The sequence below is a fragment of the Macrobrachium rosenbergii genome, chromosome 25 (genome assembly GCF_040412425.1).
Source record: "Macrobrachium rosenbergii isolate ZJJX-2024 chromosome 25, ASM4041242v1, whole genome shotgun sequence".
Taxonomy (NCBI): Eukaryota; Metazoa; Arthropoda; class Malacostraca; order Decapoda; family Palaemonidae; genus Macrobrachium; species Macrobrachium rosenbergii.
In genome coordinates this window covers 45,419,663-45,447,646 of record NC_089765.1, presented here as the reverse complement: position 1 = coordinate 45,447,646, position 27,984 = coordinate 45,419,663, and the positions used below count along the sequence as shown (strand labels likewise).

The following is a 27,984-nucleotide window of genomic DNA, read 5'->3' as shown; positions in this document are numbered from 1 at the left end:
GATAGCTACTAATCCGGGTATTCTGTGTTTTCAGGCATAACTACGCTTCACGAAAGTTTTGCGTGTTCAGGTTGCGCAGGGGAAAACTGTGCTGGTTTTCTCTGTGTCGTCCATTATAGGTGTGTACTCGGTAGGACACTTTTATAGTGATTTAGTGTGTTGACACGGTGGTGTAAATGACTCTTGTTCGCTGAACATTTTTGCAATGAGCGATGTGAGATATGAAGTGAGAAACCGTTAGTGTGTAAAAATAGTTATGGCCTATGAACAAATATGTGGAATCCGGTGGAGCAATGTAGCTCTTGATTATGTACCTATGTGAGAGCCTTGGAGCTATTGGGTTGGTGTTGGTTTTCTGTATTGTGTAATATTTTGAATTTGTATTGTATGATATTGGGTTACTTTTGATATTTTGTTAATCTTGATATTATGTTAGTGCCTTTCTTGTGAGCTGCATCCTTGTTCTTTTGCCACCCCGTCCCTCATTTTGTTTTTGGTATCATGCTCTAATTATATAATTGGTTTTTTTTTCACAGATTTTATGAAATCATTATTTCTGTTGTTTGACTATTTTTGTTATAAGTGATTATTTTATATTTTACTTTTAAATTTGAATTTGAAATATTATTTACTTTAATTTTTTTTTTTTTTTTGAAAAAAAAAATCTTTTGGGAGAGGAGGTGTCATCTTGTTGTCATTATTTAATTAGTTGATTTGTCTTAGCTTTATTTTTAAATGTTAAATTATTGTCACAATGTATTAGCTAGTTTTCCTCCTCTGGTGGTTCTTGTGTTTACGATTTCACTTACTGTGAATTTCGTATTCTGGTTAGTGAATACTAGTATTGAATAATTATACAAGTGTATGTTGTGGTGGTAAAACGACCCATCACAGTAGTTAGGGAGGCCTTAGTATATAACGTTGCAGTAGTCAAACCTCGAAAGTATTTAGTTGCAAATTGCTGTTTTCAGAGTATCTTCGTTTAGGTGTTTTCTAATAAATGCAATTTTTCTAATATAGTACTTGCAGGTTTTTGTAATATGCAATATATGGCTCTTCATCGACAATTTGTTATCAATAAATACTCCTAAGTTTCTTGCTGGCTGCTGCTGCAATATTTATTGTTGACGAACCAACAGTTTTTCTTTTGAAGTGTTCATATTTTCGTAGTGCACAGTCAGATCCAAATAGCATACTCTCAGTTTTGTCTTCATTAAGTTTCAGTTTCTTCGCCGACATCCATTTTTTTTTATATCTTTCATTATTGCATCAATTTTACTAATGGTGTCTTCTACCGTTCGACAGGAAAATAGAACTGAGTACCATCCGCATCCAGTTTATACTTAACCTTGTGCTTATTTATAATTCTAGATAATTCAGTTGTGTCAATGCCAAATAACAGTGGACCCAGAACGCTGCCTTGGGGCACTCATTTTGTTAGGCCTTTCTTTTCTGATTTCACAGATGATATAACCACTGTAACCTTCCTATTATCTAAGTAGCTTTTGTACCATTTGTGTACGTCATCTTCAATGCCTACTGCTCTCAGGTCTTCAAGCAGTAGATTGTGGTCAAATGTGTCAAATGCTGCATTAGGTCAAGCATAACCAGGATGCCACATTTTCCATTTGCTATAATTTCTACCATATCATTTATAATTGCACACAATGTAGTCTCTGTTGAGCGATTTTTTCTGTATGCTGACTGATCATCAGGTATAATGTTGAATTGTTTGAAGTGTTTCCATGTTTGTTTGTGAACTTCCGTTTCTATAAGTTTTGATAAGTACGATAGGTTCGATATTGGTCTATAGAAGCTTAGATTTTCCTCATCACCTTTTCCTTTATAGGCCGGCTTTATACAAGCAAGCTTTTCACTATATTTGGGAAAGATGTCTGTGCTAGACTCATGTTGACAATATCAAAATATAGCTCCCGCAACTGATCAAAGTTTTTTGCCTTTTATGGGAAACAGATCATTTTCACAATAGGTGTTTTTTACTTTTCTCATCGTTTTGTCAAAGTCATTCATGTTCAGTTCTTTAAGCTTACTGAATTTGCTATTTCTCACTGCGATCACCGGAAGATCAGGAGGGATCTCCTTATCTAAACTATGACAGATTCTTTTAATTTTTTCTTCAAAGTAGTTCACAAAGTTATCGGCCAGGTTTTTGTAGTTACTAGTTACATCAGGTGAAACTTTTGCTTTCTTGAATCCCAATATTCCGGCTAAATTGTCATGGATTTTGGGGGGATTTTTCTCTACACTAAACATTTTATTGTAACATATTTTCTTGGTTTTCATAATCAAGTCGTGATGATTTCTAGCTGTTTTATACAGTGACCAATTTTCACTGCTTCTTGATTCTTTCGATCTTTTCCATAGATCTTCCATTCTTCTTTTCTTTACTTAGCTTCACGTAATTCACTGTTAAACCATTTGGCATTTTCTTTAACTATTATTTGCCTTGTTACTTCAGGACAATTATCGTTGTAGCTTGACGCCAATATACTTTTGTTATAGAATGTAAAACAGCTTACACATACTTGGTCGCCTATCAAGTTATTATCAAATTACACCTGCACTCCTGGCTTGTTTCTCTTATTTTCTTGATGCTCTCAACAATAAATTCATCAGCTTTAAAGTTGGTTTTGTTTCTGTAAGTGATAGTTTTTTCAGTGTATAACCTTTTCAGATATTTATACTAAATGTAACTAGTTTATGTATTGGAGATATCGCGCAGTCAGGCTCAACTTGTATGTCACTCACAATCTCTTTGTTTTTGTTTTGTATCACTAGGTCAACAGTATGGTTCAATAATGATGTCGGCTTTTTCACAACATTTACGAGGTCGTGGCTTTCAAGTAACTCTAGAAATTATTTGACATATTTGTCATCGTTATCATCTGTAATGCAAGAGACTGCGTCAGACTTTTCCATGAGGAAGTCTGACGCAGTCTGTTTACATTGAGAAGTTAAGAATATATATATATATATATATATATATATATATATATATATATATATATATATATATATATATATATATATATATATATATATATATATATATATATATATATATATATATATATATATATATATATATATTATTACTAAAAGGACCTCATTCAAACTGGATGGTATCTAACAGAGTTTTTTATTCAGAAAAAGTTACAAGCTTTCTTGGACAAACAGTCCACATTATCAAGTATCAGTACGGATACGGATACTTGATAATGTGGACTGTTTGTCCAAGAAAGCTTGTAACTTTTTAAAAAAAACTCTATTAGATACCATCCAGTTTGAATGAGGTCCTTTAGTAATTCTACTAATGCACAGAACAATTGTGTATGTGATAAAGTTAATATATATATATATATATATATATATATATATATATATATATATATATATATATATATGTGTGTGTGTGTGTGTGTGTGTGTGTGTGTATGTGTGTATCATATAACACTCTCTGCCCTATGCCCTTTTCTGCACCTAACTGCAATTGGTACTTTGCAGATAGCACCCAATTCCATTTCTCCATTAACGACATCGAAGGTACAAAAAGAGAAACTGAATAATATCCTTACCAGTATTAAGTAATATACAGCGTTTAAGCAACAAAAGCCAACTGAAAATAAACCTAAATTTATGTTGGTGGGGATGAAAAATAAATTAAGAAGCCTTGTTACGAGTCAGATGAAAATGAATAGTACTATAGCTTAAAATGCTAATAAAGTCCGTATTCAAATCAGTGATGTTGTTAGGGTTATTGAATATCCTCTTAGAATGTTGCCTTTATTTATATCTTGACGAGTGATTTATTACGAAACTTGTGATTAAACAGTGCGGCAAGATTAAAGGTGTTTCACATCGGCATATGATTATTCCTGAACTGTTTTAGTTGCAATGTCTGTCAATCAAAGCTGGAATAATGCTTAAAATGTCTGTTTTGACTCATCAAACTATCGTACTGAATGCCCAAAGTATTAAGATTTGCTGTACACAATACAGCCAAATAATTGTGTCAACACAGTACGATACTATAACTGCAGACCGGCTTCGTGTTATCTGAGCTAGGATGTATTCGGATGTTGGTTTTCGAGCCTTCAAATATACGGTCCCGAAATTATACGATAAGCTCGTTGATTTTAGGAAGACTGAAAATATCAATTGTATTAAAAAATAAAGACTTTGTTATTTATGGAGTGCTCTGATACTGTGGTTTTGACAATAAATATGGAGTGAGTCGTATGATTCTTCGAATGTGTAAATAACCTACACAAATGAATTTGCCGGTCGCACAGAGCGCTTTCGTTGCAGTGGGACCGGATAAGGATTTTACTATAGATTAGTAAGTTAGCTTAGTTATAGTAATATTTGCTATAACAAGCTAGCAATTTTAATAATTATCAGAATACAGTAACGGGAAGGATATACGCCTGTGCTGTGCCATGTAATGCGTATGAAAATAGACGAAATATCCATGTTAAAACATTATATTACCGATAAAGCACTACAAACTGAAATTAATTAGATATAGTTACGACATTTGTATCATCGAGGCCATATACAACAGCCCTAGCAACTCCAATAAATGATGACATGTGCTACTCTTCCGGGACCGTAATTTATGGTTGTTTATAACCAGAATGAGAATTTGGCATTTAAACTTTCGCACGAGTGCCGAAGCTCACATGATCATTTGCTTTTCTTTGAAATTTATATTTACTTTAAAAAAGCTTTATATTTATCAACATTGAAGTTTTGTATTTATTTTCTCCATATATTTCATTTTTTAAAAAGATAAACTCACGTCATTATATTCTCTCACATTATCTCAGACGATGGACTCTAATAATGTGTCATGGCGGCGTTATTGAAGGTTTGTTGTACTTCTGTATTGTTATTTTGTTTTTAATTTATTCAGTAACTGTTTGACGTACTTAGGTGAATTTTGACTATGTTAAGCATGAGTGTTGTGAAATTGCTGGAATGTAACTATATATGGGATAATTTTATGGGTAAAGGAGTAAATGGAGGTTGAAGTGAGCGGTTGATGGTTTGTTTACATCGAAGGGAACTTTGTTCTCCACTTGGGCCAACGTCCAAGAATTTTTAGCCTTTGGTTAATAGACCGATTTAGGGTGGCGACGCAGTTCCACTGTTCCACTGACTCAGTCCGCAACGTCGTTGTTCAGGTGGAAGAACAGTGTCGAATTCTAACGTATAAGTGAACAACCTATATGCCTATCAACTAGGCTAATGTGGTGCCATTGGGTCCCCGGGGGTCATAGGCCTAGGCAAGGTTTCGATCGTGGTGGATTATTTCTCATTGTTAAATTGCTGCCAAGAATTATAGGAGATTCCTTCTCCGAAAGTGGTCTCGGCAATGGTCTCTTACCCTAGGTTTGCCTGCTCTTCACAGGTTAGGCAATGTATACTCCATGCCTTACTTAGGCCTTCACAAGGCTGGTTAATTGCTTGGGAGGGTTATTAGCCCCTATTTAGATAAAATACCTAGCCTGTTAGTCTAGCCAGGGTTAATTTTCACACTGACACATGTTGAAAAGTCGGTGTAGCCTACCAAAGGCCAATTGAAAAGCGGTTTAATGTTTTGTACAATAGCCTAGCCTATGCTGTGAGAAGTAACTCGAAAAGAAAGATTTGCATCACTTGTAAGGTCAAAAGCATGTCAAACTCTAGGTTAACAGTCTCTCAAATATACTCTTGTGGTTCCTTTACTTGAGAATATTATATTCATTATAGTTTGTAATTACTAAAAATAAAAAAAAAAACTCATTTTAAAATGCTTAGTAGCCTACAGGTTATTTAACATTAATGGGGTGGTCCAGTGGGAAATGTGTGTTCAGCTAGTTGGAAACCAAAAATGAGTGAGTCGTGGTAACATAAAGGATAGGAAATGGGTGCTAGCCTAAGTCACAAGATCAGTAGTTGAAATAATATGGTCCACTTGCACAAGATAATCAGTAACAGACCAAAGAAATTAAATATCATGTGCTGGTAAATGTTTACTGTAGCACCAGGATAAGTAGCATGCATGGATACATCCTAACCTAACCTAGGTTAACCTGCATTATGTCCAACCTGGCCTGGCAGCCTTCTTCCCCCACCCCCTTTTTCCAGACCCCCTTAACAATATGTAAATCTTTAGGAATATGTAGAAATACATCATATTTTATGAGCAGAGGGTATATGTTCTAATAAGTCATGATGTAGCCCAAAGTTGAGCAGAGGGTATATGTTCTAATAAGTCATGATGTAGCCCAAAGCTGATTGACCGGACGACTCACATAATCATGATACTGAAAGTGAAGAATGAAATAGTGTGAATGAGTAAAAGGATTTTGGGTTAAAATAAAGATGAAGTTTTTTAATCTCGTGAGAAGTATATTGAACTGTCTCATGGTTATACATCAGAATTTGGCGACCTGAGGCTTAGTATGTTCATTGGTTGACCAACTTATGCCCTGTCATTGTAGAAAAAAAATGAGAAATTGACTTGAAAATAACAGACAGAGAGAAAGTGACTTAAATGGCAAGAAGTTAATTTTTAGAATTTAATGATGTAATACTGTACGTAACATTAGTCTGTTAGGCAGTTGTTGAGTGTATGCAAGTTTGATACAAAATCCGAATTGATACTGTACCATAAGCATAAAAAAACACGAAAATAAACAAATCCAGCAATTCACGACAGATTGACAAAGGTAGCATTGCCCCTTTTTTTGCCTTGTCTGATTTATTGTACCGTATTTCATTACAAGTTTAGTTGACAATGATTATCACACATATAACAGTACACAAGAGAATATGTTAACACTATTGATGTTTCATCTCTGATCACTGTAAAAATATTTAAAATCTGAATTTCATATGTAAGTAACTCTCAACATTCTCATCCCAGCCATAGTTTAAGTGCCTTAAGTTCTCATACCCAGCAAGTTACTGTGCTTAAGTTCTCGTCCCCAGCAAGTTACTGTGCTTCGATGTATGTAAACAGGCAGTCCCTGGTTATCAGCGGGCTCAGTTATCAGCGATCCAGTTTTTTGGGGCTTGTCTAGCAATGAAAAGCGGCAATTTTCTGCACCGATTTCCACTTATTGGCGCCAAAAATCATGTATTGGCACCGATACATACCTAACAGAGGCGCCGATAACTGAAAATCGGCGCTTATTGACATCGATAAGCCCCGAAAATTGCCGACTTTCAGTTATCCGCATTTTTTGCTTATCGTCATGCTGTTGGAACAGAATCCCCGCCAATAACCGGGGACTGCCTATAAACACTTCAGTTCTCTCTCTCTCTCTCTCTCTCTCTCTCTCTCTCTCTCTCTAACAGTATACATATTACTTTAATAGAAAAAAAAACAGCAAATTATCAATGAAACGTTATTTCACTTACAGAATCCATTTATACTGTGCTTAGACTTCGATATAAAAACCACAGTTTCTCTCTCTCTCTCTCTCTCTCTCTCTCTCTCTCTCTCTCTCTCTCTCTCTCTCTCTCTCTCTCTCTCTCTCTCTCTCTCTCTCTCTCTCTCTCTCTCTCTCTCTCTCTCTCTCTCTCTTAGTATACATATATTTTAATGAAAAAATACCGTAATTAGTGAATAAATAGTGTTGCTCTATGAAAAAAAGTGAATTATGATAATTTTAGAGATACGGCCCAAAGAAAAATCCTTAAATTAGTGAAATTTCCCCGGCGGACAAATGAATGTGTTCCATAAAAATCCACGACAGAGTGAACTGGGGAAATGTGAAACGCGTAAAACCGTGGGCTACTGTATATACATATGGAAAAATGGTAAAAGATGATACAGTATTGTAGACTGAAACACACTGACATTACCACATTTCACACCATGGAAATGAATGTATTTTTCCTGTTGCCAAAGCTGTCTATTTTGCATTTGTTTCGACACAATATACAAACCATCGGTCCTTTAACTTAGGAATTACTTACGGCCAAGCTGGACACAGCCGTTAAACTCTTGAACAAGGTGGTTAGGCAGTAACTACCGTCAGGTAGGCGGGAATACCTGCCTGACTAGATGTAAACATCACAGTTTGCTTTCGGCTGTCATGCGTTGCAGACGTGTTTTCGGATCTCTTTGCCTGACTGTCGTTAAGCTCTTTATTATCCCGGTGGGATCTTTCTTTATTTTCGTGTATAAATTACAAATGTTTGATATTTATTAATATCAACCCACGATTTACGATAGCCTTGCATAAGCCGTCGTTCCCCTGCGTCTGTGTCTTGGGTTTGACGGCCAAGGGCTTATTTAGTGGGGCGTAACCGAGTGGTAATTCTTCTTTTCCAGTAGCCCTTTATTTAGATACTGAAGCGTTCCCCCATACATTCGGAGATATCAGATTGGAACGTAATATCTTCGCTCCCCTGCATTGATTGGGACGTAAGAGTTCACTCCCCTTCTTGGGCTCCCTCCCTCCATGTAGGCTACAAGGGCATGACTACTTCTTTTCTACATGTGCCTAGTATTGTTTTCGCCGCCTGCGCTGTAGAGAGTTGTGTGGTGGGGGAGGTTGCGGGCGTCATCAGTAAGTTTCACTTCCATGGCGCCCTTGGTTGCCTCCCCTCCTTCCTTCTCTCTCCCTGTAGGTTCTTCCTTATCTCTCCTTTGGTAGAGATCTCTCTCCTTCGCCCTCGTCGCTCACTCGTCGGACAAAGACCACGAAGGGGGGGGGCCAGGGGCAGTTGGGTGACCTCTTCTAAGGGGCCTCCTCTCTCTGCGTAGGGCAGTTCCCCTCGGAGTGAGGGGAGTCTCCCTCTACTAATCGTCTTTGCTTTTTCTTTCAGGTTGACAGTGAGCATCGTAGGCACAGCAGTAGTTGGCTGGATATATCAGTTGGGATATCTTTGCATGAAGGAGTCCCAACGTTCATTCAGTGTTGCTTCGGGATCGACCGCAGTACCTGGTTGGAATGGCATAGTTCCATGTCGGGATCGTTCCGACTCTGTTCCCGCCGATTTGCATCGATCGCTGTCATTGCTGGCCTTCATGTATACTTTGGCACTGCTTCTGGCATATCTGTTGTCCATCTGCCCCTGCTGTTTCCTGTGTTATGCTCCTGTTGACTCGACGACAGTCTCTGGCCGGCTCTTCCTGCACTCCTGCCGCAACCGTCGTGATCATTCCTGTCGCTGCTGGTGACTTTCTCGTGACATTCCTGGCTGTTGCTGTAGCTCTTGCTTTCCGAACCACTTCCTGCATTGGCCTTCCTGATTGTGCCTGCTGCTTCTCCTGGTGTTCATGTCCTGAGCCACTTCCATTGTGATCCTGCCTAGCTGCCCTGGAGGTTATGATGTTTCGTGTCCACCATTCTGTAGATGATGTTGGAGTGAAGGTGAAGGAAGTCGCCCTGTGGAAGTAGCTGCCTTCTTCTTCAACTTATCTTCGATTTTGTCTTCTGCTGCCTCTTCCCTTCCTCTCCCGAGGTTCAAGGGGGTCCTGGGAACCAGTTAGACCTCCGTCAGCTGAAGGAGAAGAAGGCTGCTTCTTTCCCCTTGATGCCTTTGGATGTCTAGGGACTGTCTCCTTCCGAGGAGGCAGTGGGTCTCTTGTTGGCTCTTCCTGACGGAGCGGTGCGAAAGGGCCAAGGCACCCAGGTGTCTCAGCTCTTCCTGCCAGCACTACAAGTGCTCCCCAAGTGTTTACCAGTGCTTGGTCAGGTTCCCAGCCTGGTGTCTCGATCCTATCAGTTCGAACACCAGAAGAAGCAGGGAAGAGATTCCCTTTGGGAATCCTGCAGGACTTCTAAGGGGCTGACTCTCTTCCGGGAGACAAGTTTGTCTTGTTGGCTCTTCCCACCCTATGGCGGGAACCGATTTGCATTCTCCTCTGAGGTCTCGTGTGTCGGGCTGTGAGACCGTGGCCTCTGTTGCCAGTCTTAGAAGTCTGCTTCTGAGACTGGTTCTGTGCCTGGCTCTTTTCGATTTCTTAGGAAACCGAAAGCAGCCGCTCCCGATTTTTGGGAGTCTCGCTGGTCGCTCGAATTCCATGAATCACGAGCGCTTTCCTGATGAGAGGCACAGTAAGAAAGTGCTGAAACACCCAGGTGTATCAGTGCCAAGACGCCAGGTGTCTCGATACCGCCCGCCAGCTGCTTTGGTTGCTTGGCCGGGGTTCATCCTTGTGTCTTGAACCTTAGGGTTCGAGCATGCAGGATAGCAGACACAGAATTCCCCTTTAAACCTTCTTCTCGAGGGGCCTCAGCCTTGAAGTAGTTTAGAGTTCGGGAAACTAGCTCTAGGTCACAGCAGATGAGTTCCGCCCTGTCCAGTTCCGATTGTGTTCAGGCAATCGGCTCGCTCAGCTTGTCCGCCCCGCCCAGTCCTGGTCGCATTGGCAAGACTGGCTCGGCTCGGCTCGCCCCGCATGCCTCCCAGTCCACCGCATTGGGTGTCGGTCCCCCAATTATCTCGTAGTATAACAAGGTAGCCGAGGAGGGTTTCTTGGGATCTGTCAAGGTCTCCCTCCAAGGAGAGAGGTACAGGAGTTTCACGCTTCGGAAGTAGCGAGGGTCTTCCTCTTCAGGTTGCGATCGCCCTCATTTTTCGGAGAACTTCACACTGATTCGTCAGCACGAGGATCCCCGGGAAAGGACCGTGGCTCCCCCAACGAATAATCTTCATCACTTGCAACCCTTGCAGTTCCCGACGGGGCGAGAGTTCAGGGGCCGCTGTGGTCCTTGCTTGCGAGAGCGTTCTTGACCAGATGAATAATTTTCTTCGGACAAGGAGTTCATTCAGGTCGAGACACCAAGCTTCTCCCCTGCCTTGACAGAGTACGGATTCTTCTTGCCTTGGAGGGTCTTTCCAACTGCAGGTTGTTCTGACTCTGCCTCACCCGGACTGGGTTCTCTCTCTGCTTCTCCTTGCCATGAAGGGTATTCTCTTCTGCAACTAGAGGCAGCGATCTTGGAGGGAACCTGCTGGTTTCCTCCAGGCAGTCTCCTGATGGATCCACCATCCTTCACTTTTAGGCTTTCTCTCCTCGGATACGACCATTCCTGGAAAGAAAACTGCCTTCTGGAGACTGGTTCTGTCCGGGGGTGGGTCTTCCTATACCAGACGGCAATCTGTGGGCAATGCTAGTGCTAAGAAGGACTTTGTCCTAATTCGGATCTCCGGTTGCATAAGTTCCGAGTTGGCTCAACCCTTAGGAACAAACCTTTACTTGGTTCTGCCTTTCTCTTTCAGAGATTTTCCAGATACCGTGGTAATCAAGGTTCGTACCAGACCACTGCCTTGTCCTTTGGACAATGGCCAAGACCTTTGGGTCCTAGCCATCTCATCTCAAACTTGAGTTCAAGCCAGCCCCCTCTCTAACTCCTAAGAAGTCCCAGGCTTCGGAAGATCGCAGAATACATAGCCCTCTTCTTCCCTTCTGGGAAAGTGCGCATAACTGTGTCTCTTTCCACCCTCTTTTCCATAAGGGAGGAGGGCAGAAGGGAAGAGATGGAGAAGTGTCTACTAGGAAGAAGTTCTCCTACTGCAGATGCCTGGAGGAAGTGATACTTATAGAGCCTCTGGAGCTGGCAGTGACATTGCCGAGACCTGGGAATGGATTCCTTCAGGAGAAGCATCTATTTCCCTTGGGTCTTGGCAGTTCTTTTGATCAAACTTCCATACTTCCATCCCACTTCTTCTCCTGTGCTCCCGATTCAGGAAATGCCAGCCCGGCTAGAGCTAACTGTCTTGGTATCCTGTTGGTAGTTTTCTCACTCCTTTGAACCACACCCAGGGGCCGCTACGGTGAGGCATGCTGTTTTTTTGGGATAAAAATCGATATCTGCATTTTTCCCTCCTTATTTGTCTGTTTTGCTAGGGTTTCACAAGCATTGCTCACCCTGAGTCACAGGCAAATGCTGGAAGACTTCACCTTTTGCCCGACCTGATAGCTCTGCTTCCAAAGCATCGAGAAGAGTTTTGCTTAACCCAACCTCCTTTAGCAGCAACACAAGAAGCGGTTCTTCAGGCGGTACATCCCTGTGTGTTCAGGACTGATAGACCTTCCAGCTTTCCTTGCAAGCATAGGCTTTTTCGCTGAGCAGCAATGGATATTGCTGGATATCTCTTGAAGTCCTCTGCAACACTGTCCTAGGGACTGGATCCGTCTTTGCTGGTGGGTGTCGTTGACGGAACTTCTTCTCAAGCCAGAGTCGCTCTTCAAGTCTGGGCTTCCTCGTCTTCTCCGCCGAGGGAATGTAGGCCCTTGCGACCTAGTCTTCTATCTGGAGTAGCCTTGTTCTCCACAGTCGAGATTTAGCTACGGATGAGAAGCTTCTCTGGTCTTGCTGTTCCAGGGAACCGTTCCCTGGTTGGTATGTGACTCTCGTTTAGGGTTCCTGTCCCATGCTCTTCATGCGCCCTTACGAGAGTCGTCGGATAGAGATGTGCCCTCTTAGGACCATCTCTCATCTTGCTCCGGCCTTTGCATAGAAGATGGAAGAACAGGTGAAGGGGATCAATACCTGGACTTCTCCTCGGATGTTGTAAGTGGATTCTGAATCCATCAGCATTTATTGTTGGGTTCAAGTCCTTGTTCCCCTCCTCCCTGGGCTTTGTATCGATGATCCAGATCAGTCGTTATTTGTCCTATTAGGGAGCTGTGGTACTTTCCGAAAAGGCTCGACATTCCTAACCTGGATGTCATCAATGTTTTCGCTAGTACTATCTCTCCCAAAGAAGTGTCTAAGGACACATCCTCCTGGCTTCGTGAAGCAATCGAAGGAGGTACTCGGTAGCTGGCAACGACGATACTGGTACTTTCCACATGAGAGCTCATGAAGTCAATGGCTTGGTCCATCCCTCACATTCTGGAAGTTTCTGTCAGTCTGGAAGCAAGACGTGGTCTCATAGACCACACTCTTGTCTTCCTGTGGTTTTGTCCTGTGGTGGCTGCTCAACAAGTTGTGTTTTCATACCCTGCTCCTTCAAGAGGACTAGTAGCATCTCGCCTGGGTGTTGGTTCTGGAAGTGAGAAGGGTACTGAGAGTGACTGGCCTCTCTTCCTCCTCCTTCCCCGTCCTCGTACTTCTCCTCCTTCAGGATGAGAATAGGACACGAACCAATACTTGTTGAATGTGGCGTTGAGCACCCGTTCTAATTTTCTTCTAGAATCATAGAAGCAATTCCACTCCTTCCTCTAGCAAAGGAAGGAAGGAGAGACTGGCAATAAGGGAAACCCTATCTTGGGTCTTCCTTACTGCCTCTGACTCTAGATTCTTCCCAGCCTATTTCGTATGAGTTACTTTTCCTCACACATGAAAAGGTCCAGTATCTCACATTTGATCTTGCAGTTCTTACACTCAGTCAATAAGCCAGAGGCACGGTACTCCTCCTAGCTCTTTTGATCAGGAGGAGTAGCCCAGGTGTGCAGAACTCCAGTCAGTTCAAGAGACTCGCCCAGATTCCTCCCTACAACCAGTGAGTCTTCCCAATGTAAAGGACCAATGGTTTGTATATTGTGTCAGAACAAATCACAGTTTTTGCAAGTAAGTTGTATTTTTCCTAACTATACAAACTTGAGGTCCTTTACATTACATTTTATGCCCGCTTCATGCCACCCCTCAATCTGAACCTGGACCGAAAGGCAAACTGGAATGTTCACATCCGGGCAGAGGGTATTCCTGCCTGCCTGACGGTAGTTACTGCCTAACCACCTTGTTCAAGAGTTTAATGGCTGGGTCCAGCTTCGCCGTAAGTATTTCCTAATGTAAAGGGCCAGGTTTTTTATAGTTAGGAAAAATACAATTTATTTTCAAAAATTGCAATTTTGTGCTTTTGACCAGCATTGTTGAAGCAAACAACTTGCCTGTGTATTCCTCTCAGTATACTAGTAGTACAGTAATAGGAGAGCACAGCGGTAAACCAGGTTTATTCCTATGAGAATACATTCTATCATCTTTTATATAAGGGCTTTCCATGCTCAAGCTGCAGTCATTGAAAGTTGGCAACAAGGTTGGTTACTTGTTGGTAGGTAGCTAAGGGGTGAGGTATCACCCATCTGTGTTTGAACAATGTAGAGATGTAAGGTGAAACAGTTTGTATACTCTTAGTGTTGCACTCTGCTGCAGATCCTCAAGACTTAAGTCCTTTTTTTTTTTGCAGGCTAGGACCTGCAGTCCTGATTTTTCATGTGATGAGTGTGCTAGCTGGTCTCTGTGGTGGGGGAGAATTGATACCCCCTTTGATATCCAGAACATTTATGGCTCTTGTGTCTGATGCTTTCACTGGCTATGGTGCTTGTCTTTCTCATTCTCCCCTTGCTTCCCATTCTGTGGGGTTGTGATTGCTGAAAAGGTTTCTAGCACATGCTTTTCATTTGTGGCAGACCTTTGTGTGTGTAAGTGTGTCTCCTGGCAAGTCTCCTGCATGTGCTCATGGCCTTTTCCTACCAGCTCCTGCAGTGCCAGTTGCTCTAGGTTTGTTGATGCTTTTTAGCACAGATTGAACCATCAGGATGTCTGCTTTCTGGCATTCAGCGTGATTCAGTGAGTGGTCAATGGAGTGTTGATCAACCCTAGGTCATGGATGATCCTAAAGATAGATACTCCCATTGCCCACTCTTCATTGTCAACCTTGTGTGCTGAGGTATCACTAAATTTGGGGGTCACTGTGCCTTTACAGGTGGAGATTCTCAAGTAGCTCTCATGAGTGTTTTCCCACAGGACTCTGCAGGGGATGCATCTGGAGGCTCTTAGCATTTGTATATTGGGAAATCTTCTTTTGTGATTGGTATCTTTGATTGGGCCTTTTCGTTAATGCAGAGAGAGAGAGATTGGACAGTCACGTGACTGTCGCATGCAAGTAAGGCGCCATTGCTCTGTGTTAATTCTCAGATTTGGCAGCGGCAGTGATGGCAGCAACTGCACAGACCAGCAGCAACAGAGCCATCTCTGGCACCCGGTGTTGGGCCATCAACTGTATTACATACAGAAGCAGGATCTCAAAAGAACAGGGGATCACATTTCACTAGTAACTGGCATATTTTCATTCATGAAAATCTTTATAACTGTTGAAACAACTCTAGTAAACGTGTTAGAGCACAACTTGCAGTCAACTGCACGCCTGCTTTTTGAGCTAATAAAATAATGAATGTTTTAATAAGCTTTTTATTAAAGCCTATTTGACATTAAATTCATATAACCTAATAAATTAGCATGTAGGGTTACTTTCAGTCCATATAAACATGGTTAAGTCTGACAATTTTCCCTATTACTGTTACTACAATGTACATAGTATCATGAGGCCTAGCCCTAGGGCTGTTGCAGTTTTAAGTGTTAATGAAGTGTTATACTGTAATGTCATTTACCATGTTATCAATAAGTTCTCAAACCTCCTGATATGCAGAGGACTCGGCTGAATTTGATCTGCCAGACCACTTAAAGGTAGTATTCTTCAATTTTACCATTATCATTTTTACCCTAAAGGATACTTTAAATTCACATTACAGGCAGTCTCTGGTTATCAGCGATCCGGTTTTATGGCACTTGTCTAGCGACGACGATAACCTGATTTTCGACGCTGATTCCCAGTTTTCGGCACCAATCTCCTGTTATCGGCGCTGATCCTCGGTTATTGGCGGCGCTGATCCCCGGTTATCAGTTATACCGGTGCTGATAACCGAGGATCGTTGCTATTATCGCCGATTCTTGGTTGTCAGTGATTTTTGGTTATCGTCACACTGTTGGGAACGGAACCCCGCTGATAACCAGGGACTGCCTGTACATTATAACTTTAATTTTAAGTGAACTTTGCCAAAAAGCTAGTCTACAAGTAAACTTTACCAACTAGCTAGTCTACCAGGGTTGATCATCAAATAACCAAGTGTAGCCTACCATAGCCTAACCTTAGCTTAGCAAAGGTAGCTTGACTTGGCATAATCTTCAGGAATGCTGATTTTTCTATCTGTCCCTCTTTACAGACTATGAAATACAGCTCAAGTCTTGGCTAACTTTGAAAGTCTCAAGTTATTGTTACATGGTAGCGTAACTTAGACTGTACAGTGTAAATAAGTATGTTGAATTACAGGTCAGAATGACTATGACATGTTACATAAAGGTATATCTTAGTTTAACCAGACCACTGAGCTGATTAACAGCTCCCCTAGGGCTGGCCCGAAGGATTAGATTTATTTTACGTGGCTAAGAATCAACTGGTTACCTAGCAACGGGACCTACAGCTTATTGTGGAATCCGAACCACGTTATGATGAGCAATGAATTTCTATTACCAGAAATAAATTCCTCTAATTCTTCATTAGCCGGTCAGAGAGTTGAACGCTGGGCCAACAGCGTGCTAGCCGAGAGCTCTACCCATCCCTCCAATGAAGAACTGATATGTTACATAGCTTTATATATGTACCTCCTGGTAGTAATTTCACTTGAAGCTGTAGAAATAGCTTCTATGTCAAGGTTCAAATGCCTTGATCTGGTTCTGTACGGTACATACAGTGTACTCTTCCCTAAATCACAGCTGTATGAATATGAATTAATGCCGATTGTAATTACATGTATACTGTACTGTAATTAAATAAGTAGTTTCTCTTGTAAGATCTGTGAATAGCCTCACAGGTTTAAATATGTCTTAAAAATGTCTGCAGGTCAGTATAGGCAGCATGTTATTAATAATGTGACGTAAGATTCGGTACTGATTTTTGTCAATTTTTTGTTTAAGGTTTCCTGACAAGAACAAAGATCAGGACCGCTACCTTACTTGGGTTAGAAACTGCGAAAGGGATAAAGACCAAAACTGGATCACATATTCAGCAGCAAGCATTTTTTGCCAAATTGCATTTTCAAACCTCCTGCTATGCACGAGCTTAAGTTTCTGCAGCAGACTTTGAAGTCCACAATATGTTAAGAGGCACCAATTTGGCTATCAAAGTAGATTTAGTCTACTAAGAAGTAACCAGAAGGGGCAAGCTGGCATACACATCAGTACTGGCAGTGGCAAGATTTATACATCCCTGCAGACTACGATATTACTTGTATCCCTATTAATAGTACAGTACAGTATCAGGTACAGTAAATTTTAAAACCCTATGAAATGATTGTACAGGCTATTGAATATTGGCTGTTAGGTATCAGGCTGTTAAACGTAGGCTATTAATAATATGATTATGCCTATGGATGAAGCTTATATGGGATGAAAGCATTGGAGATGACAATTATTTTAGGATACTGATGTCAAATTTTACTGCCTGTCAGTTTGACCTGTGAATAAAGAACGATAATAATTAGTTCTGCCTCTAGAGAGTAAAACTGTAAATTTATGGTGGAAGGAAAGGCACATAACGTCGGAAAGTTGGTCAACTTTATTGCTCAAGTGTATAAAAATTACAGCAGACTGAATTAATATTTTTATTTCTGCATGTAGTACACATTGTCCTTGGTAAATGCTGCAAAGATCATTTACCAATCTTTAAAGACTGCTGAGAAAATTGGCTGTCAGTGCAGCATGATCACAATGTTGTAATGTAGCCATAACTACAAAACTTTATGACTTAATTGTAGAAAAAATATACCAGCAAAATTAAGTAAGTGCGTCCTCAGCTTACAGCACCACCGACTGACGGCGATTCGATCTTACAGCACTTTTTCAGTGCCGTAACTTGATGCAACATCAAGTTCAGGCACCGTAAGCGCTGTTAACGGTGCTTTAACAGCGCTGTAACTTGATAATGCATCAAGTTACTGCGCTGTAAGCGCTGTAACTTGATACTGCATCAAGTTAATGGCGCTTACAGCGCAGTAACTTGATGCAGTATCAAGTTACAGCGCTGTTAAAGCGCCAATAACGGAGGAAAATCGACTTACGGCGGAAATCAAATTACTAGGGGGTGCTGGAACAGATCCCTGCTGTAAGTTGAGGACGCACTGTATTTTTATTTATACATATAGTGCATGTTGTATTTAGTAAATGGTGCATAAATCATTTGACAGTCTTGAATGGCAGCCGAGAAAACACGTTTTAAAGAGTACAGGGTTTCCCATTAGATTGCATGAGTTGCGTCATTGTTTACACAAGAATCATCACATAGCTATGGAGCCAGGCAGTCCATGTCACAGACTGCCTGGCTGTCATACACTGTCCAATCTTTCTCTCTATATCTATGGGCCTTTTTCCAGTCAGAGCCTCGATAAAGCAGATTGCAGACGTTCCTATCCAGCTCCTCTTAGTCTCTGTGCTGAATGTATATTGCTCATCCTTGAGCCAGTTCTCCTGAACGAAGGGCATGGACCTCCTGTCCTCAGTAGAGTTGTTTGTGTTCATGAGGAGCTTTGAACAGTCTTACCTACCTTGTGAACTCAGGTGTGTGGAGTAGGATGTAACCAATGTCTACCAAAGTCCAACCCAGGTGCCTTATGAATGGAGATTTCATGCTGAAGACTGGTTTTCTGCTAGCCTTAGCTTTGACAAGGCTTGTTGGCAAGTTGCAGGGCCTCTTGTATCAGGTCTGGCATTTGGAGGGCTGATGTTCATTTTTGTCGTTATTACTGATATTATGGCGAAACTCAGAATAGTTTCTGATTACGGATTAGAGATATTCTTTGTGCCCAGTACAAGCCTTGATATGCTACTGAATAGCATGCTGTCTTGAGTCTGAGTGTCTGCACTTATTTGTTTGTATTGGGATGCATAAGTAAAAGGTGTCAAAGAGCTCTGTCTCTTGCTGGCATACTAGTTATTTGGCAAAGGGGATGAACTTCCATTCTGGGTAATAGCTCATGAAATTAGGGGTATTGTCTCATCCCATGGAATAAGAAGGAAATTTCCACATGGACAGAAATATATCTCATCTAAGATATGAAGATGAGATGTGCAGAAATGGCTCTTGATTCAGGCGAGTTATACAGTAGGGTATTCTGTCTTTGATATAAAGCCGAAAAGGTGCAACTTTTCACTCCCTTTTAAACAGTACCATCTGGACTCATGTTGGCTCCCTTTCAGTGATGTAGCCACATATCAACCTTTACATGTACCTCTTCTCCTCTTTTGGAATGACAGGATCATCATGTTTTTATATACATTGGATTTTTGGACAAAACTAGTTCAGGTCCTATCAGTTTCTGCATCCCTGTGCCAGGCTGTACAGGATGTTAGAGGAATCATTTTTCCCCTCTTGTCATTTCTCATGACAAGGAAAATGATATCTTTGACTGATGGAACTGCCAGTTAGTTCCAAGAAATGGTCTTCCCTCCTTATGAGTATCTCTTGTAGAAAAGATGATGTTTGTATTCTTGAAGGAAAAAAGGCCAAAATATTATATGTACAAAGAAAAGTCTTATCATAATCCCACATCAGTCACTCCCTCAGTCCTTGATGCTAATGGAAAACTTCTGGGTTACCGACAGTTGAGTGGGCGGTACCTCACCACTCACCTACCTACCACAAATTAACCACCTTGTTATTAAGCCTCCAGCTTCTGTTTTCAGCTCTTGCTGGGAATACTGTACTCATATTTAAAAGACTGGTTTGTATAATTGGGTAAATACACATTATTGTAAAATTTTGCAGTTATGGGTGAGGAAAAATGAAAATGAGTTACCAGTAGCATTAATGAATTAGAATTAAGATGAACTAAAAAACTCAAGAGAAGCAGTGAGAAAAGTATGTTGTGTATATTATTCATCTTCAAAGAAAAGATGAAAAAAACTGGTAAAATAGAATTTTTAAGGGATATGTACTATACCCTAACTTGACCTCATGCAGGATACAGTGCCTGACATAACAGTGGGTTTGATTCCCATAGACCACAACATGCGTAAAAGACCAGGAGGCTTTTACCTTCTCTAAACCCCTGTAAATATTTCTAAAAGAAATGGGTCCAGTGCCATATAAAAAGAATACTGTACTTTAGAATACAATTCTTAACCTAACAAGGATGCACTGAATGATTAGAACCCTAATGGCTCACTTGAGGTCACTGTTCGTTGTTAGGAGGGTAAACGTTCAAAATATCCATTCAGGTGCTGGAATTATTAGTTTCAGTAAGTAACTTACCAAGTAATTACATAGCTATAGTTTCTAATTTGTGCAGCAGCCATTATATAAGAAATGCGGTAGTACTTCGATTGTTTAGTGTAGGTGACAAGCCCTGCCCACTAATGGAAGTGCTGGAAATGACTTGGCAGAAAACCTCATTGTGTTTCTGCTGGCTCTCAAGTAACATTAGGGGTTTGCTGTAGCTTTTGTTTATTGATTTTCAGTTGTATAGCTGGATTTCAGTGAAGTATTATTGCTTATTTGAGTAGCCTTCAAGCTTTCATAGCTTTCAAGATTATTTTTTTCTATTTCTTTGGTTATTAGTGTTATGTCTGATTCATAGTTTTGCTTTTGTAGCAAACGTTGGAAAACCAGATTAATCAAATCTTCATATGATTCTCATACAGTTTGCAGTAATTGTAGTGGGCAGAAATATAGCAGGGAGAAAACTTGTGCTAATTGTATTAAAGAACAAGTTAGAGAGACATAGAAAAAGGAAGTGGCCTCTGGAGCTGAGAAACGAGCTTCCCTTAGCCTAGAATTCTACCCTAGCCAAAGGTTAGAAGATAGCTCTGCTATTCCTTCTTCTCCTCATCTTAATTTTTCTCATGCTACTAGTCCTCCTACTTCTAACGCACCTACTCCCACGCCGGGCTCCCTTGCATCCGAGCCCAATGCCATTGCCAGTCTAGAGTCTAGGTTTGACAAGATAATTAACCTACTAGAGAATGCAGTGGCAGAGTTAGGTGCGTCACTGGAGGTGTTTATGGGAAAACTTATTCAGATAGCACCACTTCTTGCAAAGTGACAAGGGATAGTGTTGTGAAAGTGGGGGAGGTGGCTACTCGTCCCTTCGGTTCTCCTATACCGAGGTCACTGTCCTGCTCCCTTGAACCCGGGAGAAGACATACCAAAAGTCCAGTGGAGACCGAGGGGGTTGGCCCATGGGTAGTTGCCCCCTCAGTCAAACCTGTTGTGTGTTCCCAGGTATCGTTAGACAGCCACTGGAAAGGTGTCTTGATAGGAGAAAGTGTTATGCAAGTGGAGGAGGTGGTTTCTCGTCCCACCAGTTCTCCTAGACAAAGGTCTCTGTCCTGCTCCCCTAAACCTCGGAGAAGACATGCCGGAAGTCCAAGGGAGGCCGGTGGGATTTGCCCACGGGTTGCTGCCCCCTCAGCTGAACCTGTTGCACAAATATCCCAGGTTTCAACAGACAGCCGCTGGAAAGGCGTCGTGGATGTGCACCAGTGTCGTCCGAGTACCAGGATTCCAGCCCGGACTTGGAAGCGCCACAAGTGCTTTCTAGATTCGTCTCGTCCATTGAAGAGGCACATAGGCCATGCTTGCCGCTCTTCTCTGCTGCCCATTTAGTGGTTGAAGGAGCTGGGCACAGTCCTCAACCTTCCTGCAATGCATGGAACAGTATGGAGTATTTCTCTCCTGAGCGTACTTTGTTGGGTGCCAGTAATTGGCTCCCAAGCACCCAACGATCCCTCTCAGGCGCTTGTTGTCTTCGTTCAAGCACCTGACGCCAGCTTCTGAGTGTCCGCCGCCAGTTTCCCAGCACGCAGTGCCAGCTCCCAAGCTCTTGGTGCCAGTTGCCAAGCACCCGGCTCCCGCTTCCTGAGTGCCCGGCACTAACTCTTCAGTAACAATCTACTGCTCGGAGCGCCAGGCACCCATTTGCCAACCGTAGCTCTCCTTCAATATTTGGGGGTGAGCTTTCCATCCCTTTTTTGGCTCCAGCTAGCCCCTGGTCTTGCCTACCTCGACCTTCCAGATGAGGAGCCATATAGATGACAGACCTAGGCTCCCCGCAATGGTGCTTTCCTCTTCTTGTAGGAAGGCACTCAAGGAGATTGCAGTTTGGTTTTCTGCTAAGAAGGAGCAAGGTAAGGCTTCCTTTGTCCTTCCTCCCTCATGCTTACTCCATAGGAGGTTTCTTTCCTACACCACCAGGGAAGCTCCTTTGTCCCGATGCTTGGCGTTTTCGTCGGGGAAAATTATGTTTTTCGTTGGCAGAAGTTGACCTCCTTGCCAAAGACTCTGGGTTGTTTGAAGCTTTCAGTGTCTTGGACTGGATGTTGAGGATACTAGCCAAGAAGATTGAAGATTGCATGATTTAGTTGGAGTCTTCACTTCGGACTGGCTAGGAGTCCTTTGTTGTGCAGACAAGACCATCAGGGATGGCTCTCTTAAACTTGCAGCTCTTTTCTCTTTGGGGGTTTTGAAGAAAAGAGATTTTTTAGTGCTCCTGCTCTACTAAAGGAGTCACTCAGGCCCAGAAGTCAGACCTCCAATAGAAGTTGACTTAGGAACTTCTGGCGCATTCACCCAGATGCCTCAATAATTCATCCACGTTTGTTCCTAAGATGGTCTCTCCTCTCCCGCAACATCCCTTTCGTGGGAGGAAGCCTAAGTCCAGTCTAGGACCTGCTCCAGTGTCTGCTTCTCAGCCAGAAGTATCAAGAGGAGCTCAAGTCCTTGCCTGAGAAATGAGGAAGAAGTTCTCTGTGCACAAGTGGGAGCCAGTCTTCTTGAGTTTTGGGAGAAGTGGAGTATCAGAGGAACAGAATAGTGGATTGTCTAGGTTCTGAGGGAGCGCTAAACCATTCCGTTCATGGAGAGCCTTCCTTTGGTCCCTTCTCCCAATACTTTGACGGCCTACTTGAGGCTCAGAAAAACTTTCAGCCCTTTCGGAGGAGGTCTCCTCTGCCCTTCGAAAGAGAGCCATAGAAGAAGTCGGGGACATCAACTCTTAGGGCTTCTACTACTGTTTGTTTGTGGTCCCCAAATGATCGGGGTTTGGAGACCAGTCTTCAACATAAGCACCCTCATTCTCTTCATATGACAGACTGAGTTCATATGGAGATGAACCAGTCAGTCCATTCATCCATTCACCAAGGCGATTGGCTGATAACCTTGGATATGCAGGACACATGCTTCCACTTCCCTTTCCATTTGGACTCCAGGAAACATCTAAGGTTTGTCTTCCAGGGCACACTCTCAAGTGCCCCATATCAGCATCTAAACACCTGTCTCCTCTCTGAGCGCCTGGCACCATCCGAGTGCCCGGCGCCAGCTAAATCTCCCAGTTTCAGGCCCTTTGCTTTGGCCTCTCTACAGCACTTCAAGTTTTCCCTCAAGTCCTCGTTCCTATAGCTTAATAACTTCATTTAGTAGGCATAAATGCCAGTCTGTATCAGGACAACATGCCCCTTCGATCCCCTTTGAAGGAAAAGTGCACGAAGGACTTGAACATCTCGTCCCTCAGGAACTAGGAGTTATCATCTACCTTCAGAAGTCCCAGTTTGCACCGTCACAAGAGTTCCTCTATTTGGGGATGAGTCTCAACTCGCAGACTTTTCAGGCTTTCCCATCTGCCAAGAGAATCACCAGCCACCTTCAGACGGTCCACAAGTTTCTAGCCCCTTCTTGCTTGGCCCATCAGTGGACGAGCCTACTGGGGACTCTGTCGTCCATCAAGACGTTCGTCAAGTTAGGCAAATTTCTCATGAGGGTTTTGCAGTTCTTCCTCAAGGCCAACTGGGACAGGGAAACACAGCTGGACACCTACTCATTTCCCATCAACCCAGAGATCAAGTCGGACCAGCATGGTGGCGGTCCAAACATAGACTTTTGGAAGGAAAGCCCTTCATCCTCTGAGCCCAGACCTAGACTTATATTCAGACTCCTCGGGTCTAGGTTGGGGAGTCCTCTTGAGGAACCGGGAAGTTTCTGGGACGTGGTTGCCAGAAGAACAGAACCTTCACATCAATGCCAAAGAGCTGAAAGCAATTCACTTCGGGCTTCAGTGCTTCTCGACCCTAGTTCACAACAAGACTGTGGTAGTCCATTCAGACAATACCATAGCCCAAACCTACATACAAAAGAGAGGCAGCACTCACTCATTTTCTTTCTGCCAGACAGCAAGAGACCTACTGTGGACAGATCAAATCAAGTGAGTCTAGTCACTCGATTTATTCAGGGCAAACTAAATATTCTGGCAGATGAACTTAGCTGTCGAAAAGTAGGTCCTTCCCACCAAGTGGACCTTGGATCCTCTGGTCTTATCGGAATCTGCGATACTATGGGACTAGTTTGCCACCTCAAGGAACCATCACCTTCCTTTCTTTTGTTCTCAGACCCCGGACCCTCTAGCATAGGCAACAGGCGCCATACTGCAAGATTGGTCCCACCTGACCACTATGCCTCTCCGCCCTTTAAGTCTTGGGTTCATCGCAATGTTACAATGACTCTCGTAGCCCTGTTCTGGGCCATGAAAGAACGGTTCCAGGACCTGCTATAGTTGTGGGCGGACTTTCCGAGACTCCTTCCCCCAGAACCATGTCTACTCACTTTAAAGAGATACCAAAGGGTTGTCCACTCTTGCCCTGACACATTTCAGGCTGTCCGGAAGCTTGTCAGAGCATAAGGGTTTTCAAGATGCGCTGCAGAGGCTATTGCAAGATGCAGGCATTGATTTCCTAGCTGTGTCTTCCAGGCTACATGGGCGATTTTCTGAAGCTGGTGTCTCAGACTCAGCGTCTCTACTTCTGAGACGTCTGTGACCCAAATTGCAGATTTCCTTCTTTATCCGAGAAAATTTAGGAATCTCTTCTCCTCCACCATTAAGGGGGTATCAAGCTGTGTTTAGCACATTGTTTAAACATGGGTCCTGAATCTTGTGTCAATCTTAGATCTTAACGACTGTGTCAAGTCCTTTGATACATCTAAACAAAGAAAGGAAGATCCAGTCTCCTGGAACCTGGACGTACAGTTGAAGTGGCTGCCTCGTGGCCTTGGCTACTGCTAACATATTAGCGAGTTCCAAGCCATTGATAAAGGGTAGGTTTTTGTTTCACAAGAAGATGAAGTTTGCTACTTTTATTCTTGAGTTTTTTTAGCCAGATCTAGGACCTTCCAAGTCCTGGCCCCATTCTTTCTCCATTAAGACCTTGGAGAAAGAATGGGGCCAGGACTTGGAAGGTCCTCGTTCTTGGCTAAAATCCAAGGGTAAAGTAGCAAACTTCATCTTCTTGTGAAAAAAAACCTACCCTTTATCAATGGCTTGGAACTCGCTAATATGTTAGCAGTAACCTCTGGTGCTCTGTCAAGAACCAGTCTCGCCCTCTGACGGAGAACACATTGTCCTTCTTTGTCAAAGACTTCATTTCTGAGGCGCGTACTCAGATTCAGGACATTTTGCCAACTTTTAAAATGAAAGCTCTTGTTGCCAGGGAAGTCTCTACCTTATTAGTTTTAGGCACATATGTCCCTCACTTCCACTCTGCAGTTGGCCTACTGAAAGTGCGAACCGATCTTGGCATCTCACTATTTGAAAGAAGTTGAAACAGTGTTTGAAAATTGCAGTACCTTGGGGCCATTATCAATGGCTAGCATGGTATTGGGGTAGGAAGCATGGGATTCCCTCTTTTTCCCCTACTATCTCTTCTCCTTGAAGAAAGTTGTCAAATTTTCAGGAGCCAGGTGGATGGGTTGTGGTGTTTTCAGTGTAGGTGAAAGCATTGCCTGTTTGATTTTTATACTGGTACTGTGCCCAGGGCAAGCCTATCCGCTGCAAAGCTCCTACTTAAGTAGAGACAACCCATGGCTCAACTGCCATGCCACTACAAGTTAAGATGAGCACCAGCCAGAGGCAGTATGCACCTGCAATAGCTCTCTTACCAGGTAAGGGAACAACAGGCATTATGTGAATGCTAGGAATTTTCTATTTCAAAGTCATTACCATGACTTGATGTTTTGGGATAGAATATGTCCATGTATTCCATCCCCATTCATTGTGGGATTCAGCTATGTAAGGCAATCCCCGGTTATTGGCGGCCTCGGTTGTTGGTGATCTGGGTTTACGGCACTTGTCCAGCGACAATGATAACTGGATTTTCGGCACAGATGTCCGGTTATCAACGCTGATAAGTTGGGATTTTAGCGCTATTATCGCCGATTTTCAGTTATCATCATGCTGTCGGGAACAGAACCACCCGCCGATAACTGGGGACTGCCTTTAATTACTTGGTAAGTTACTTATATGAAAATGACATTTTTGTAATAAAATTAAGTTTCATATATGCTTAGCAAGTAATTACAGAATCGGAGCCCGCCCTCCTCCCCTCTCATGGACATAAGGGCACAAACACAATGAGGTTTTCTGCTAAGTCATTTCCAGTACTCCCGTTAGTTGGCAGGCTTGTCACCTACACTAAACAATCGAAGTGCTATCACAATTTTTTTTAATAAAGGCTGCCGTACGAGTTAGAAACTATAGCTATGTAATTACTTGATAAGTGTATATGAAACTTAATTTTATTACGAAAATGTCAATTTTTACCTATCAGTGCTAACTACAGTACTGTAATTACATTTTTGCGGAAATGAACTTGTCATATATTACCTAAATGCTGTAGTATTTTAATTTTACCTTTTTCATAAGATCAAATGATGAAATTAATTCCCTTTAATACAGTACCATTATGTCTGTGTTTGCCTACTACTGTAGTATCTTAATATGCATACAAATCTGAACATGCAAAATGCAGGAGGTACCTCTAAGAGGTTTTATTTTGAAAGAAAAAAAACTAATGGTTTTTATGTTATCTGTGCAACTAATTTACAATGGAAATCTAAATTTTTTATAAGTAACTTACCAAGTAATTACTAAGCTAACAATTTCTAATAGCCGGCAGGTAAAATTTTAAAATTTGCAGTAGCGATTGTTTTGGTGTCAGTAGCTAGCCCTGCCCACTTTCGGGGAAGAAGAGGAACAACATAGCAAGAAGGATCAATTTATTTCTGCCGGCTTCCGATGAAGGTTGTGAGCAGCAGCGTAAATTTGGATTTTCGTAGGCTTTACTGGTTATTTTCCCAGAAGTATTGGTGAAGTATTTTCGATTCTTTTGATTGCCTTTTGGCATTTATTTAGTCAGGTTGACTTAAATTAGAGTTTACCAAATTTTGACTGTTTTCCTTTTTGTTTGATAGTTAATTGTCACTTGCATTGATGATGTCTGACGCAAGTACATCTAGCACTCGATATTGCAGCAAAGGCTGCAATACGAGATTGACTTCCGCCAAATACGACTTACATTCTATCTGTGCTAGTTGCAGGGGCCAGTTGTGCTCAGTAGATCTTACCTGTGCTGAATGTGTTGACTGGGACCCTAGACAGTGGAAGACTTTAACTTCTCACCTTTCCAAGTTGGAAAGAGACAGAATTAGGAAAGCTAATGCTAGGAGTGACAAGTCTTTAGCCAGTCAGCATTCTTTGAAATCTTCGTCTGATGTTTTTGTAATTTCTGTTATGTCCCCAAATCCCAGTCCTTCAGCTATACAACCTGTTCCCATTCCCAGCTCTCATACTTCCGACCCCAGTGCCATTGCCACTCTTGAGGTGAAATTTTATTTTAAGTTTGAATTATTAATGCATTCTATGTCTCAGGTGATTCAGTTCATCAAACCATGAACCTTGAACATAGTGCTCATAGTGAAGTGTTAGTGGAGGAGCTGACTGTACACCATGCTGACTCTCCTAGGCAAAGGTCCTTGACATACTCCCCTGCACCAGGGAGAAGTCATACCAGAGGCCCAAGGGAGGTTGGTGGGGTCGGCCCCTCAGTCACACCTGTTGCAGATTTCCAGGTGATGACAAAACTCTGTTGGAAAGGTGTTTTCTCGGATTAGTACCGTCTTTCCTCCCGATTGCAGGCGACAGTGGCGCTTCAAGGATGAATCTAGACTGCTCAAGAGGTCCGCAGTGGATGTGTCTAGCACCCCTCAGGTGGTGCCTTGTAAGAAAGTGAGAGAGGCTGTTCCTTCTTGTAGTTTTTGGGATAGTCCAGAACATTTTTCGCCAGAAGTTTCGCCCTTCCATCGTCGTGTGTTGGACTCTGATCAGTCCAAATGAAGACAAGTTTTGTCGGAGCG

The 27,984-nt window shown here is 42.3% G+C and overlaps 1 protein-coding gene across 1 annotated transcript in view; it reads left to right on the top strand.

Annotated features, from left to right (window-relative positions):
- LOC136852234 (uncharacterized) overlaps positions 1–27,741 on the top strand; it is a 32,718-nt gene extending 4,977 nt beyond the window's left edge. The window contains exon 9 of the mRNA XM_067126684.1: positions 27,500–27,741. Within this exon, the coding sequence (XP_066982785.1) occupies positions 27,500–27,741 (242 nt within the window). The remainder of the gene's footprint in view (positions 1–27,499) is intronic.
- Positions 27,742–27,984: the final 243 nt, after the last annotated feature.